The 14,948-nt window shown below is 39.2% G+C and overlaps 1 protein-coding gene across 14 annotated transcripts in view; it reads right to left on the bottom strand.

Annotated features, from left to right (window-relative positions):
- Positions 1 to 1,634: 1,634 nt before the first annotated feature.
- Positions 1,635 to 14,948, bottom strand: part of ATP11B (ATPase phospholipid transporting 11B (putative)) — a 98,397-nt gene continuing 85,083 nt past the window's right edge. For 6 of the 14 annotated variants that reach the window (XM_026705708.2, XM_026705706.2, XM_087933528.1 and 3 more), the window contains 2 exons: positions 9,760 to 9,893; positions 4,120 to 5,078 (listed from right to left, as the gene is read on the bottom strand). In XM_026705708.2, the coding sequence (XP_026561493.1) occupies positions 9,791 to 9,893 (103 nt within the window). In that variant the 3' untranslated portion in view covers positions 4,120 to 5,078; positions 9,760 to 9,790. Of the gene's footprint in view, positions 2,546 to 2,671; positions 2,806 to 4,119; positions 5,079 to 5,788; positions 9,894 to 14,948 lie in introns of those variants that run through there. The other 8 variants (XM_087933526.1, XM_026705705.2, XM_087933522.1 and 5 more) reach the window with 5 other exon arrangements.

Below are 14,948 nucleotides of genomic sequence, written 5' to 3'. Positions count from 1 at the left end.
GCTTAGAGTAGGGGTCTCCAACTTTGGTAACTTTAAGACTTGTGGACTTCAACTCCCAGAATTCCCCATCCAGAATGGCTGACTAAGGAATTCTGAGAGTTGAAGTCCACAAGTCTTAAAGTTGCTAAGGTTGGAGACCCCTGGCTTAGAACAGGAGTGTCCAACCTTGACATCTTTTAAAGACTTGTGGAATGACAGAATGGCTGGCTAGGGAATTTTGGGAGTTGAAATCCACAAGTCTAAAAAACAGCCAAAGCCGGACACTCCTGACTTAAGAGCATTAAGTGCGTAGCCACAGTATGGTTACAACTGTGTCTTGTTCAGCCAAACCAGCATGTTATGGTTTAGCTTGAGGCATACTCAAGATTGCTGGTAGACAGTTCATCTGTGCCTACAGAAGACCACATCAAGCAGTTGAACTAATCTCAATTTTTTTAGACAGTAACCCATGTTATGTAGCCAATAATAATCACAGAAATAAACACAATTCTTAGCACCCAAGAAAGCAATCTTGACAACAACCCTATGAACAAAATTGAACAAGAAATGTAATACTTAAAAACAAAATATATGTACAGGTAATCCTCGACTTACAACAGTTCATTTAGTGACTGTTCAAAGTTACAACGGTGCTAAAAAAAAAAGTGACTTGCGACCATTTGTCAGAGTTACAAACTTTGTAGCCTCCCCATGATCGTATGATTAAAATCCAGACGCTTGACAGCTGGTTTCTACTTATGACCATTGCTGTATCATGTGATCATGGGCTCATCTTTTGCAACCTTTTGACATGCAAAGTCAATGGGGAAGCCAGATTTACTTAACAACCAGGCTACTAACTTATCAACTGTAGTGATTCACTTAACAACTGGCAAGAAAGGTCACAAAATGGGACAAAACTCACTTAATATCTCACTTAACAACAGAAATGTTGGGCTCAGTTGTCATTGTAAGTCAAGGACTACCTGATTTGTCGATGTATCAAATCTGCCCCATCACTGGTTGTAACTCCATTTTTGTTACATTTTTTGGTCTGCCTTTATTACTTTAGAAGTAATTCAAGGCAGCGAACATACATTAACACTCCTCCTATTTTCCATACATAGAAACCCAGTATTGGAGTGACGAATTATGACTGAACTTTGAAGTTTTACACTAGTCTCTGATCACTTATTAAAAAAATACAGAAAATCCAGACATCATTTTCGAACAAAATACGAATTCCTTTTATCCTGAGAGAAGTTCAAACTAAAAAAAAAAAAGGGGGGGTACATTTATGTTCTTTGGAATGCTGGTCAATGTTTAGCAATCTAAAATGCATCTGTTTTCCCTGAGTGTGATTGATTTACTGAGCGAGTTTTTATACACGTTCAGCTGTGCTTCCATACCTGTCTTTAGTTAAACGTCCCAAACTAATAAAACCGTCTAATGGCACCACCTTTCTTAATAGGACATACAGGAATAAAATAACAGAAGTATGGAGTTGGAAGGGATAACTAAGATAATTTGATTCAGTGCCTTATGTGGTGCAGGAATCCTGCTAAAGCCTTTTGGACAAATAATTGGTTAGCAGTTCTTCCCATCAGGAAATTCCTGCACTGCAATCTCCTTTACTGTAGTTTAAGTTCATATGGGGGTGGTGGAAAAATCCAATCTGGCACAGGTGAGAAATCAGTTTGTTTTTTTAGTTGCAAAGACAATGGACTGAATTTGAAGAGGCATCACTGTCTATTGTGCACCTATGGTGACTGAATGGGAGGATAGAAGCCAACCCTAAATTATTTCTTTTAAACAGCCATATCGCCAACTCTTTTGTGTCATATGGTGCCATGCTTCACTGGAAATTTGTGGGGGGGAGAGGGGGATGAAACCTGGACCATCCTATGGTGGAAAGAAAAATGGGGCTTGCTTCATTTTCAGTGAGCATAGCAGAAGACGGATTTCCGTGCTCCTTAACACCTCATCCTGCAACTGACGTAGAAATTCCTGAGACCAACCCAGATCTGATGCCCTTTGAGTTCTTCAACGCCATCCCTATCAAGGACTGAGCTCCTTCTGCTCCAAATCCTTTACCCCACCGGGCTTTAGGGGTCAGATGCTCCACTCTGTTCACCCAGGACCAAGACCGAACACAACATCAATGGCGTCTTTGTTTGGAATAGGGGATTCTGCAACTCGGTGGAAAGCTGTGGAGCAAAATACTAAATGAGTGTTGCCAGAGCAAGACCCTCAACTGGGAAGCTGAAAGCCATTCCACAAAATGTGACAATCCTTTTCTGTATAGCTGCCAAGAAAATCACATGACCACGTCCATGAAGTTTATTGGTCTCGATGGAAAGGAAAATGGCTTTCTTTTCGTGTTCTGCAGACTCTCAAAAGAATTTATCCCAATGTCCCCCCCAAAACATAATGAAGAAAAATCGTCTTCCTTCCTTGGCTTATTTCAACTGTTATTGCTTTATCTGCGGTCATTCATTCATTTCACAGGAGTTTCCTGCGTTTTCTTTTTCCTGTTCTGCAATGTATTTTTGGCCTAATCCTCAACCTAGAAGTAAATATGAGTTTACTGAAATACACAAAACATTCAGAGAAAGAAAGGACGAAACTTAATGGTGATCCGACGTATAATACATTTGCTTTCCTTCCATTTGACCCGAATTGCTGGTCATAGAACAAACAATAGGTCTTCACTCGGTTGTTACTTTTGCCCCTTAGTTAGAAACTGATACCCGGCTTGGATAGATGGAGTCTTAAACTCTTCCTGAATTTGTTTAAATGCATGCTTCTTCAGCACCCTTACACACACTGAGGAGGGACGAGAAAGAAATGGGAATTTAAAAAAACAAAACAAAAAACACACGGAAGTCAGTTCCAGTAATTGTACATCTGCGAAGAAAAAGAGTTAAATTCTAACGTCATACAAAACCAAAGCAGAAACATTAATTGCACGATGACGTGGATTTAAATAAATGCTTGGAGTTTTGATCGTTTTTGAAATTTTGGATCCTTTCACAATTCATTGTGGGGATAGTTTTGGTGGGGAAAGTGGGGGGAAGACAAACCAGAATGGAAAGGATGGATATGAGTGATCTATGGATCTATGACAGTGACGAAATGATGCTCCTTTAAATGAGAACTCGGGGTTAGAAAGGCAGGATAGAAATAAAAGGAGTAAATGATATTTGGAATAAGGGGAACACATTAAACATGTTGAAATAACTGCAGGCTGCTGATTGTGAGGTGCATTTCCCTGAAAAGCTCTGTTTTGTCTAACGTACTAACACACAGCAGTGTTTCTCAAACTTGGGAACTTTACAAAGTGTAGATTTTTCAACTCCCAGAATTCCCCAGCCGGCATGGGTGGCTAGGGAATTCTGGGAATTGAAGTCCACACATCTTAAAGTTCTCTGGTTTGAAAACCGACGTATTGAATCAATCTGTTGGCTCGTAACGGGGCAAAAAATATCAGCATTAAAATATAAATAAAAGGAACTGGCATTCCTAAAAGATATGCAAGTATATATCCAGTTCAGAGAGTTTACACAGTGGAAGTGTCGGGTAATTGCTCCATTTTGAAAGCAATGGGCCTGCCATTTGGGCAACTGCACCCCAAATCATGGGGAGGGCAAGATAACCTTGTAACTCAGGGGTGGGCAAACATTTTGGCTTGGGGATCTCATTGACTTTTAAAATTTGACAGACGGGCCGCCACCTGGTGTCGAAATGCCTGTCATTACAAGTCAAAATCAAATGAATGCAATCATTCAATCATTCACATCAAACCTTAATTCTGTACCAATCTTGGGCGGGCAGGATTAAAAAGATCAACGGGCCGGATGTGGCCCCCGGGCCATAGTTTGCCCACCCCTGTTGTAACTGATCCGCAGGGACCCTGAGAAGCATTCTGAAATTGTGAAATTGTTGGCATAAAAGAAAAATCCCGCCCCCTCCCCCAGATCATTTATGATGGGTTCTCTGCCAGCCACAGAGGGCAGAACCGGAACAGCAAATGCTGAACTTTTTCATCTCATGTGAAAAATGTGGGAGCGAATCCTTCCAATGGTCCTTTTGTGGCCCACCAAGCCCTAGTTGATTGAGATCAAGAATTCACAGACGCAATTTCTTTTGGCTAAAGGCCATCATCTCATTTATTGTCCTGAACAGCATGCTCTTCATTTGACACAAATTATATACAGGTGTGGCTGCATCTTTTTTTTCCTTTTTGCCGCCCCTGCAAAATCAGGGAGAATTCTTAAGTGCTCTCAACAAGAGTGTAAGATGACTAAATAAATGGTTGGGAAGGGAGGAGTGGAGAAGGAGAAAAGTAATGCCTCCAAAAGGCATCCTTTCCCCCAAATTTGAATCAAGAATGTCCAGAAATAAAGCTAATTTATTTAACAGCTTCCTCCCCCTCGCAAATGAAAGTAAATATATGTGTCCCAAGATAATGTTGCAGGATCCAATCTGAGTCGGACCAGAGGTTTATCCTTCCAAGTTTTCGGGCTTACGCTGGAGTCCATCCTCAGGGAACTTCACTCTCTGTCTCTCTCTCTCTCTCTCTCTCTCCAGAGTATGCATGTTCAAAATCTTTCAGAATTAGCTAAGTCAATTTATGAAGGAAGATCTATGCATCTTGTGGAGAAGAATAGAAGAATACCGTTTCCCAGTTTAGCAAAGCCACTCATAGTTTGCTAATCAGTTGTGGATATTTGGGAACCAAAGCAATCACTTTTCCGAAGGGTTTCTAGCAAGTTATTATTGCTAATGTGACCATGGAAAATTAATAGCATCCATCTAAACAATGCTAATGCTTCCACTGGAATGTACAGTTTTTCTTTTTTCAATAGTATTTGCTGCAAAAACCAGGCTTCAATCCCCCCCTTTCGCCCCCCAGAATATATGAACCTGGCCATGACATTTAAAAAGGAGGCCATAAGGGGCGGGTAGATTGGTTACAACCAAGAAGTCATGGTTTTTCCACAAGGCATTGAGAAAAGTCTCAAGTAATGGATTCCATTGTGGATAACGTCAAGAAGCTTCCATCGCTGGTACAGAAAGGTTCCATAGAGCTCCATGACCTAAAGTAATAACAAGAAAGAAACGTTTGCTGATGGGGAAACCACAGTTTTGGTCCCAGAGGCGTTTTCAGAGACATATATCCAAAATGACTAAGATATGGCCCAAAGTTCTGGTGGCAAATCAGGCACAGAGAATCAGAAAATCCCCAGAACCAAGATCAGAAAGGGTAGGGTTGCATATGTTTCTTGGGGAAGGCCCATATTATTAGATCAGAGCTGCAACCTGACTGCCTTGCTTTCATATGGTTACTCTAATCCAGAGTTCCGTAGGCGTGAAGGTTTTATGCAAACACACAGGCGTGCTCTAAAGCAGGGGTCTCCAACCGTGGCAACTTTAAGACTTGTGGCTAAGCAAAGCTGGCTGAGGAATTCTGGGAGTTGAAGTCCACCAGTCTTAAAGTTGCTAAGGTTGGAGACCCCTGCTCTAAAGCAGAGGTAGGGAACCATAGGCCCTTTATGACTTTTGGACTTGTGTCCCAGAATTCCTGACACAGCAAGGGCCATAGTTCCCCACCCCTGCTCTAAAACCTTTCCTTCTCATAGAAGACGGGGCCTGTATTCTACCAGGCTCATGCATCTAGAATGCTGATTATGCAATAAACAGAGCTATTAAGAAACTGAAGGAATCCTATCATTGGTGTGCAACCACCCCAAATGAAAGACCGTGGAAATATCTACCCCAGCCACACAAAATCAGCTGAGCAAAACACTGCAAGTGAATATGTTTAATAACACAACATTGGATTTGGAGCAATCAATGCAAGTGACAGTTTGATGGAAGAGAAATGAAGAACAGATTTTGATGATTTGGAGAAAACTATGCCCAATGGAAACAAGAAATGGCTCTAAGGTTTTGTTAATTGATTTAAATTAAAACGGATGTTCACTCTGCTAAAGAGCATGTGAGGTACTGTATCTCTTTCCTTTATACTCCAAGCATTTAAGCACACAGTTAGATGAAATATGAGATCATTCATCCAAATTATTGAATAGATTTGATTTCATACACTGATCCTCATATTTGACAGAATATCAAGTACAAAGACGATTTGGTTGGTAACACAATTTTCTCTAGTAGTTGGTAAAAAAAAACCCACATAAATCAGTTTAGATGTGTAGATCCTAGGGTAGTGTAGATCTGCCAATTGGATATGAGTCTTGAACTCTCCACCTGAGACATATCTTTATGGGTTTCAGATGAGGTAGATCATCTCCACAAAGACAGACGTGGAGGGTTGTCTAATGTCATGCAGATGAAGTAAAAAGCTTGTTCCATCTCTACTACTACTAATTATCTCACAATGGAACAAATGGCCTGCGGAAAACATTTTATTTGGGTCACTTCTGTAAAGCATTATGGATCATTTTTGTAAACCACGGTGGAAATATTTTTAACTTCTATCCAGGTCAGCTACTATTGCAAGGAAAATGACTAATACATTCTCAAATCAAAATATAAGGCTAAGTCACCTTGGTAACTATGCCTGCTCATAAGGAATGGTTATAAAGTCGGTGAGAATTTTGCACCTTGAAAATATGCCTTTCTTAGTATTCTGCTTAGGTAGGAAACTATATTCCAAAGGGTTATATGTCCGAATAATTTTGGTCCCAACCAAATCTGGGAAATGACTGTATTATCCCAGATTGTCATTACCATTAAATCCTTGATTTTAATGAATCAAGTTCTAACATTTAGATCAATTGTTGCATTATGAAATGCTTTAGTTTAGACCCCATTCAATGTGCCTGGAAGGCAGTACAATTTTAAACCTTGTATTTTAAAACATACATTAACGACAATTTAGAAGTTTGTCCTAATTGGGAGAAAAACCAGCAGAATTTCAAAGTACTATTTTGGCAATCCGTCTTCTACATATCAGCATGCAGATCAGATGAGGGAGGAGTACTTCATCTTCTATCAAACATGAGAGTCAAATCATATACTTGTATTTGTTAAGATACAGAAAACAGATTTTTTTTAAAAAAACAAACACAAGATGTATTTATTCAACGTTGATTTTGAAGCTGGTGATACCTACCTTTTTCAAGAACCATAGCTAGGGCTTGTGAACTTCTCTCTGAGTGACATTTTTATATTAAACAATGAACAAGATAGCACAGACCTCTGAATATATATTACTTGTTTCATTTCCAACAATGTAGTATCATATTGTCGTATGACTTAAGATGGGGCTAATGAGATAGGAGTAAACCTCTCTCAAAATAACTTCAATTTCCAACGCAAGTAATCTGCATTCAGACTGCATGCTTACCATCATTAACTAATTTAATCACTTTTTGTGGATTTTCACAATCTCTTGTTCCATCACAGTCTGCACCTTATGCTAAACCAGAGAAAAAGACTAGCCAGGGTTACACCAATCAAGCTTAGCATATAATGAGAATGAATGTGCTATGTTTTTGCCTGAATGGAACCCATGTGTTGCATGCACACAACCCAACAGTGACTACAAACATAACTCTCTCCCATGTAAGAATGAGGCGGATAACAATCATTTTCAAAGGTGGACATGAAAGAGCTTGATATGAAAATTCCGGTGCAATCAAGGTTGCTCTCTTTGACCAGGGGGCTGAAGTAGGACTATCCACAGGGGCTGGTTAAAAAGTAAAGACAGCAACCATGATGGTTTGATCAAGGCTCTGTGTTTGGTGTGCAATGTGTACGCCTCTGGGGTTGAAGTAATCCTGAAACATGCAGAGGAGGGAGTTAAAAGTATCTCTGCATGGTGAATTACAGAGACACACTGTATACCCTCTTGCCAAGGCATCCCTGACACTGACAAGACCTCATCCCATACAAACTCCAATCATAGTAGTGGCAGGTAGGCATTCTAATGGTAGAGAATATCCAAGAGGTGCAAATATACTTTTGTCAGAAATCTTTACCCCAGGGGAGAAAAAGCTACTGTTAAGATTAATCAGATACTGCTCCTGTTTTAAAAATGTCTAGGAAATATTTTATTTTATACATCTTGCCTTCTTTCTTTACAAAGAGAGACGGTTACTATTTATTTTTTAAATCCGGCTTGTAACAGTTCCCATTTTATGAAGGAAAAAAAACCCCAATCATTTTAGTAAAATCTTAAAATGGAGCTGCAGAGGGATTAACACATTTGAGGATATTGTTTTAGAAAAAAAATCAATGAGAGAAGGAAATATTCAGAGGAGCCGAGCATGAAAATTACAATTTAGAAGTGTCCACAGTAAGTTTTCCAACAGTTTTTAAAAGTAACTAGCTACTAGTAAAAAGCTACTGCATCCTTAAATGAGGACTGCAAACATCCAGCTGACCAATGGATAGCAGCAAATAAAGAGAAAACTAATTCTCTATCTCCATCCAATGGTTGTCTGGCTTTTTTGCCATAGAGACCTGGTAGCCGTACTCCCAAATTGTGTGGGCCATCTGTAAGATCTTCAGATGTTTCTCCTGATCCTTTGAAAGCAGTATCCCCCCAAGAGGACTTTGTTCAAGTCTGTCTCCCCCAAACTGAGAATCTCGCCCTAATAATTTGCTTGATCTCATCTTATCTCAACTCAAACTGCTGTTTAATTGTGACCAAGGTTGAGCAATGTCCTCTCAGCTAATGCTTCAGAAGGATGGCTAATATCATCAAGGAAAGAAGAAAACAATCGTAACCTGGGATTAGAAACATTGGGCAAAACCTCATTCCTAACCTTCTCTTTCTAGAGCATCTCCACAGAGTTTTCACTTGTCCGTTTTAAGACAGAACCTTCTGTAAATTAAGAAAGGTTCTCATTGATCCTCCTGTTGAGGATCTTTTAAAAAATAAAATAAAAAACCAGACCTGTATAAATTAGCGAACACATAAATAGGCTTAGCATTTATTTCTGAATGGCTTCGTGTTCGTTAAAAAAGGTCTACTTTTAATCATAATTTGGAATGGCTTTAGATTATTATTTTACTCAAATATGAGCTTTGTTTCGTATTGTAAAAAATAATTGATTTTCACAGTCGCTGAGCAAGAAATAGAGGAAACCTACCAAACTTTCCTCCCCCCACCCCAAAGTGAAAATTTCAGGGGAGAAAACCCCAAACCTTGGAGCTCAAAGGAGACATGTCTAGAAGGGGAGACACATAGTGATCAAACACAGGACAAGCCTTCTGAGTTCAAAAGGCAAAGCAGCTAAAACCACAAGGGAAGGGAAATGAGGACCGGGGTCTGACTTTCAGGGGAAAACAAAGACATACAAGGGGAGGGGGAGAAACTATATTGAAATGCACACATTTAAGTAGAAAGGCAAAAATGATGCTGACAGGGAGCTCAGAGCAAGAAAAAGCACGCTTGTGAATCACTGGCCGGTGCTCGAAAAGAGCAGGGGAGGGCTCGCCTGAGACAGCTTATAACATCGCAGCCACTAAAGGCACAATAGCAGTTACGGGATCAGAAAAAAGGCGGCGTCATAAAAAAACAAAAAAAACCCACAATTCAACCAGTTTTTCAACAACAATCAGTTAACGCAACGATCTCTCATTCCCTCCACATTCAAAGCACAAATTTGGATCTTCTCTGAAGATCTCAGACTGAACCTAGGAAGATGGTTTCCTGTCTCGGACTAGACATCTATATTTGTCGGTTCATCGTGTTCCAGTTTATAGGAGAACTGTCTGCAGCAAAGGCATTTCAGAGAAATTCCACACCTGTTGACTTGGGTGGGGCTGCACCGTCTCATTATTCGCTCCAGCATTCTTCTAAAAGGTGTGCAGGTTGGTTCCCCATGGGAGAAGCAACAAATGGACTCCAGGCAGTTGACACCTGGACTTGTCTTAGTAAGCTGTGGGGGAGAAAAACAAAACAAAACAAAAGGAAAAAGCGGGAGAGAAATTAGAAAACCCACTCCAGGATCTTTGTTTTTTTTGTTAGTACAGTTACAGACATTTTAGAAGCACAGATGCAGTTCTGATTTAGCTTGCATGCATCTTCTGTATGTTTCATGTCAGCATTGGGAAGCTTAATTCTATAAATATTCTGAGAATTATATGATAGTAGTAACGGTTCATTTGCCTCTTTGACAATTGAAGGCCAGAAGATGTGAGAACTAGGTTCCAGTCCATTAGTTGCTTGTCTCTCTACCTCTGTGATTTCACACAACTAGCACTTAGAAACCTATTTGCAAAGTCTGGCTGACTCCAAGGGAGAAGTCAATGGACTGAAATTCTGATAGAAAAGAGGCTGAAATCTATTCACACCTATTTCTCTCTCTTTTTTCTTTCTACAACCCTTTTAATCCCTTACTTCAGAGTGGGGTCGGAGCGACTGAATGGAGCTGAGGGTTGACTGGCCGGATGCCCTTCCTGTGGAGTTTTCAGCAGATATTTTCTCTTTGTGTCTTGAGAGGGAAACATCTGCCGCTACCTAGGATTGATCACTCAGCTTTCTGAGTGGGAGACAAGGACTTCACCTCTAGGCCACTGTGCCGCTATCTATTTTTCTCTCTATTCATACCTATTTTTCTCTTTCCATATAAAATGGCCTGGGGCATACAATCAAAGATAGAGGAAAGTAGTGATTAAATAACCTGACAGCAGCTATTAAAAGAGTTGGAAATAATTTTCATCTTGCACAAAATGGCCACAAGAACTCTAAAGAGAGAACAAAGCAAAACAAAACAGTTTATTTATCTGAGACAAGAATCAATGTCATTAAGGAAAAACAAGGAAAAGCAGGATATTCAGCTGAAATTGAAAAAAGATGCCTCATCATCAGAATCCAGTGTGAAACTGGTTATTAGGAAAAAAGGCACTGAGGAGTTAAAAATAAGAAGTTAGTGAGGCACTGAGGACTAACAACAAGAGGCAGAAATTGTTTACATAGCTAAATTAGAAATTAGTTTTAAAATCCATGTCAGAAATATCACAATACTGCTCAGAAATACTTGGAAAATTCCCTTTTCTCAAATGAAAATGTTTACCTGTTTCATTAGAGCTTGAACTAACAATTAATTGCCAGTTTTCTGTTGTAAATATTAGTAGAACTGGAATAATTTGTCATATGATTTAAAGCTGGAAAATCCAGCTTTGTATTCACAGATATTGTAGAAGAATCAAAATAAAAAAGACCAGATGAGTCTCACTTTCAAATATTTACTTGCAGTTAACCATGAATGGAATTTGAGGAAAAGATAGATGCTGCTAAATCTGTAGCTCTTTAAACTGTTTGACCCAATTACCCTCTATCCTTGTTTAGAATAAAGTTATTATCCCCCACCAAAAACAAAACAAAAACAGATTGCGTTATTTTACAGGTGTCTTGCCAACAGGAGACCCAAACTGGATCCTTGACAAGCAATTACAAACTGCCCCATTACACCATGTGCCCATCCTCCCTCCCAACTCCCATCTATCCCTGAAAGTCCCAAAACCTTCTCACTATAACATTCAAGATTGCCCAGAGGATTACTGAGAAAGATTTATTATCCAGCCCTTTCCTGAAACACACACCTGCTTGGAGATCATTTTCATGAAGAAGCAAATTGGAGGAAAATTCTATCTCCCATTCAAACCCAACAGAAGATAGCACTACATATTACAGCTTGACACAAAACAAGGACCGCAAAGATGGTGTCCAGCTTGCAAATAACAGCTTCCTAACCACACTGGAAGGTTAAAACATCGATGTAATGCAGGTTTCTGAAACTGGCTGCCTTTAGCTAAGTTGGAATGCTCCCCTCTCTGCCCATAGCTCTGTGGTCCCAAAAGGTCTGGACTGCCCTTGATTTTTTTTTTTTAAAGCTGATGTTCAGGAAGGTGACATTATTGTGCCTATTGGTGGTAATCAAACTCTTCAACACAAACCAAAATACCTCTACAAAAACTTCCTCTGTTCATCAGAAGACAGGAAAAAAAAATCTTGAAAGATTTCCTATCCTCTTTTTGGGATTAAGAAAAAGCTCAGCCAGGTCATTTTCTTACTATAGCAACATAAATGTTAACATATATGCTGGTTTATGTAGAGTTGAAGTTCCAATATTAGAATAAGCATTTGATAGATTACAAAGATTTTGTCAAGACAAGAGTTTAGCACAGCAACAGTAGGGAAATGTGTGCTTGCCACATTCTGCATTGTCTCAGGAAATAAGGCTGAGTGCTTAGAATAAAACTCCAAGCATTGGAGAATCTAGAACCTGACTAGTTAATAATGATGGTCTTGTATATTTCCCACAACTGAAAACTATTAAAAGGATGACTTCTCAAAAATGTTAATTTGTGATGAGCAGCCAGCCAGTGGCCCAGCTGTACCAAAAGGACCAGACACTGCCTTCCATTTCTTACCACCCAAAAAAATCCAAGGCAGATTAGACATAGCTGATGGAACTAATTCAGAATTTTGCATTTTGTAAAATTGCAGAAAAGTCATGGTTACATTTCTTGTCCTATGAAGTGTTTCATAAAATACCTCCCATTTAAGCAAGACACACACATTCTTTTCTTTGCTAGTTGGAGACTTCAAAGTGACCTCAACAGAAGGGAATTATGAATTTTCTTCCCCAACACATGCTTGTATTTTAGGCAATAGTTTTAAGACTGGGAATGGGAGTTAAACTGGTTCCATTTCTATTCTTAGGCACTCCCATCAATTCAGAATGATTGGGCGAGGGATGGACGATGACTTTCATGCAAAATGTAATGTCACGGGTCTTCCATTCCCACAGCTACCACTGGTTTTGAACAACATACTAAAAATCTTGCTGTCAAAAATCAACTGTTTGCAGTTGATGGGGGAAAATGAAGTCGTCGAATAGCCCATTCCAATTCTATACTCAGTATATATTCAGCCTGAGTGAATGAGATACTGAGAACAGGCTCCTGATAATGCAACCAAAGAAATAAATCCATGTAATGGAATATAAAATCAAGGCTTCATATCTAATAAAGCCCGCTTGTTATATGTATGCCTCCTAAAAAGAGCTTCAATATGTGGTTCATATACAATTTCCAATCTCTACTTTATTTCTAAGCTTGGCTGCCCAACTGAAGGTCCATGGTGGTTTATTATTGTTCTGGATTCCTGGGTGCCTGGTTCCTGTCCAATTTACCTCTTATGTTCAAGGCAAACAGGAAGTCATTCCTATGTCAACAATGGCACATTTACCTTAAATATTCCCCAAGAAATATCTGTGGGCCTCTAGTCCTCCAAATCTGAAACCTTTGATGGAGGCCTAATTCTAGGCTTGCAAGGGGAAAAAAATCCCCTTCAAAATCCTATATAACCAAAAGTGCAAAACAGTACCACCTTTGAACTTCAAATTACACTATGTCTTTCATAAATAACAAATGATCTAGGCTTTGTGATGTGGCTCTCCGGGAATCAGAAACTTAAGCAGAGGGGAACTTGACATGTTATCCTGTAATCCAGCATCTCTCAACCTTGGCAACTTGCAAATGTGTGGCCCAGGGATTCCCCAGTCAGCATATTGGTTGGGAAACACTGGAAGCTGAAGTCCACCAATGGTCAAATGGCCAAAGTTGGGATACACTGCTGTAACCAAGGACAGAAATTTGGCCTAGGGTGTTTTTTGACTGCAGCAGAGTGTTTTCAAATTGAAATAGTACATATAGATTCAAGTGGAACTGGATTTTTGGCAGTGATAGCATAGTAAAGGGAAAAATTTATAAAGTTGTATCAGACAAAAAAGGAAACGTAGGGATTTTTATTAGAAAGCCTACAGCACCTTTGAAAATACTCCAACATTTTAATCTTCTACTTACCAAGACACTTGGGAAAGATTGACACTTATGAGGTATTGATTTGCTCTCCAAACACCTGCAGCAAATATAACCTTTATCTTTATTCTTGTTATTCAAAAATATTTGAATTAACGAAGACCACAGTTCCAGAATTATTAGCAGAAGACACCCTTTAAATCTCGGGGTCTATTAACTATGAATGAAACAATTTATGATTTATCTTAGTGTTTTTAATTTCACAGCAGACAAACTGCATCTTGCACAGCACTTAAAAGTAAGTGAAAATGGACAATTTACTAGGGAATGTCAAAATGAATATGATATGAATTTGGACTGAAAGACTTATGAGGTCCCTTCCAGCTTTATGATTTATGGTTATGTGATATGGAAATTCATTGCTATCTTGGGAAATGCCATAATTTATTAACTATGGAAAATCTATTTAAATACATTTACACTATTCCTTAGTAAAAGCACTAACTAGATGTTACCATTGTTCCTTTCTTCCTTCTTCTGATTGGTTGGTCAGTCGGTCAGATGTTTAAATTAAAATTGGCATTTTTATCCACCAATGGAGTCCTTCTCAAGGATCTGAGATAAACAGATGTTGTCGTTCCTTGGTATTAAAGGTATTGTAAGCTGTTCCAAGTTCCTTTTTGCTCTTGACCAATGGTTATTTTGTCAATGCCGAGGGTCTTCAAGGGCTGCTCCAGATGTTTTGAGGTTATACCCAAGGAGCCTATTACTATTAATAGTATCTTTGCTTTTTTTGCTAGTTGTTTTACTTCTATTTGTAGGCCTTTGTATTTTGTGATCTTTCTTCAGTTCTTTCTCTTCTGTTCTGCTGTCTCCAGGTACTGTCTTTATAAATGATTATTAAATCTGGGTGTTGTGACAGGTGCTTGTCTTTTCGAATTCTTAAATCTCGGAACACTTTGGCATCTTTATTTTCCATTGTTTTGTCTATTTTGTGTTCCCACCAATACTTCCTGATAGTTAGAACAATTAATCAGTGGAAGGACTTGCTTCTAGAAGTTGTGGATGCTCCAACACTGGAGATTTTAAAGAAGAGATTGGACAAGCATTCGTTTGATATGGTATAGGGTTTCCTGCTTGAGCAGGGGGTTGGGCTAGAAGATCTC

This window comes from Pseudonaja textilis, chromosome 4, assembly GCF_049901715.1.
Source record: "Pseudonaja textilis isolate UNSWEBS1 chromosome 4, rPseTex1.2, whole genome shotgun sequence".
NCBI classification, from domain to species: Eukaryota; Metazoa; Chordata; class Lepidosauria; order Squamata; family Elapidae; genus Pseudonaja; species Pseudonaja textilis.
The sequence above is the reverse complement of the archived record's forward strand: the minus strand, read 5'-3'. Positions and strand labels throughout refer to the sequence as shown.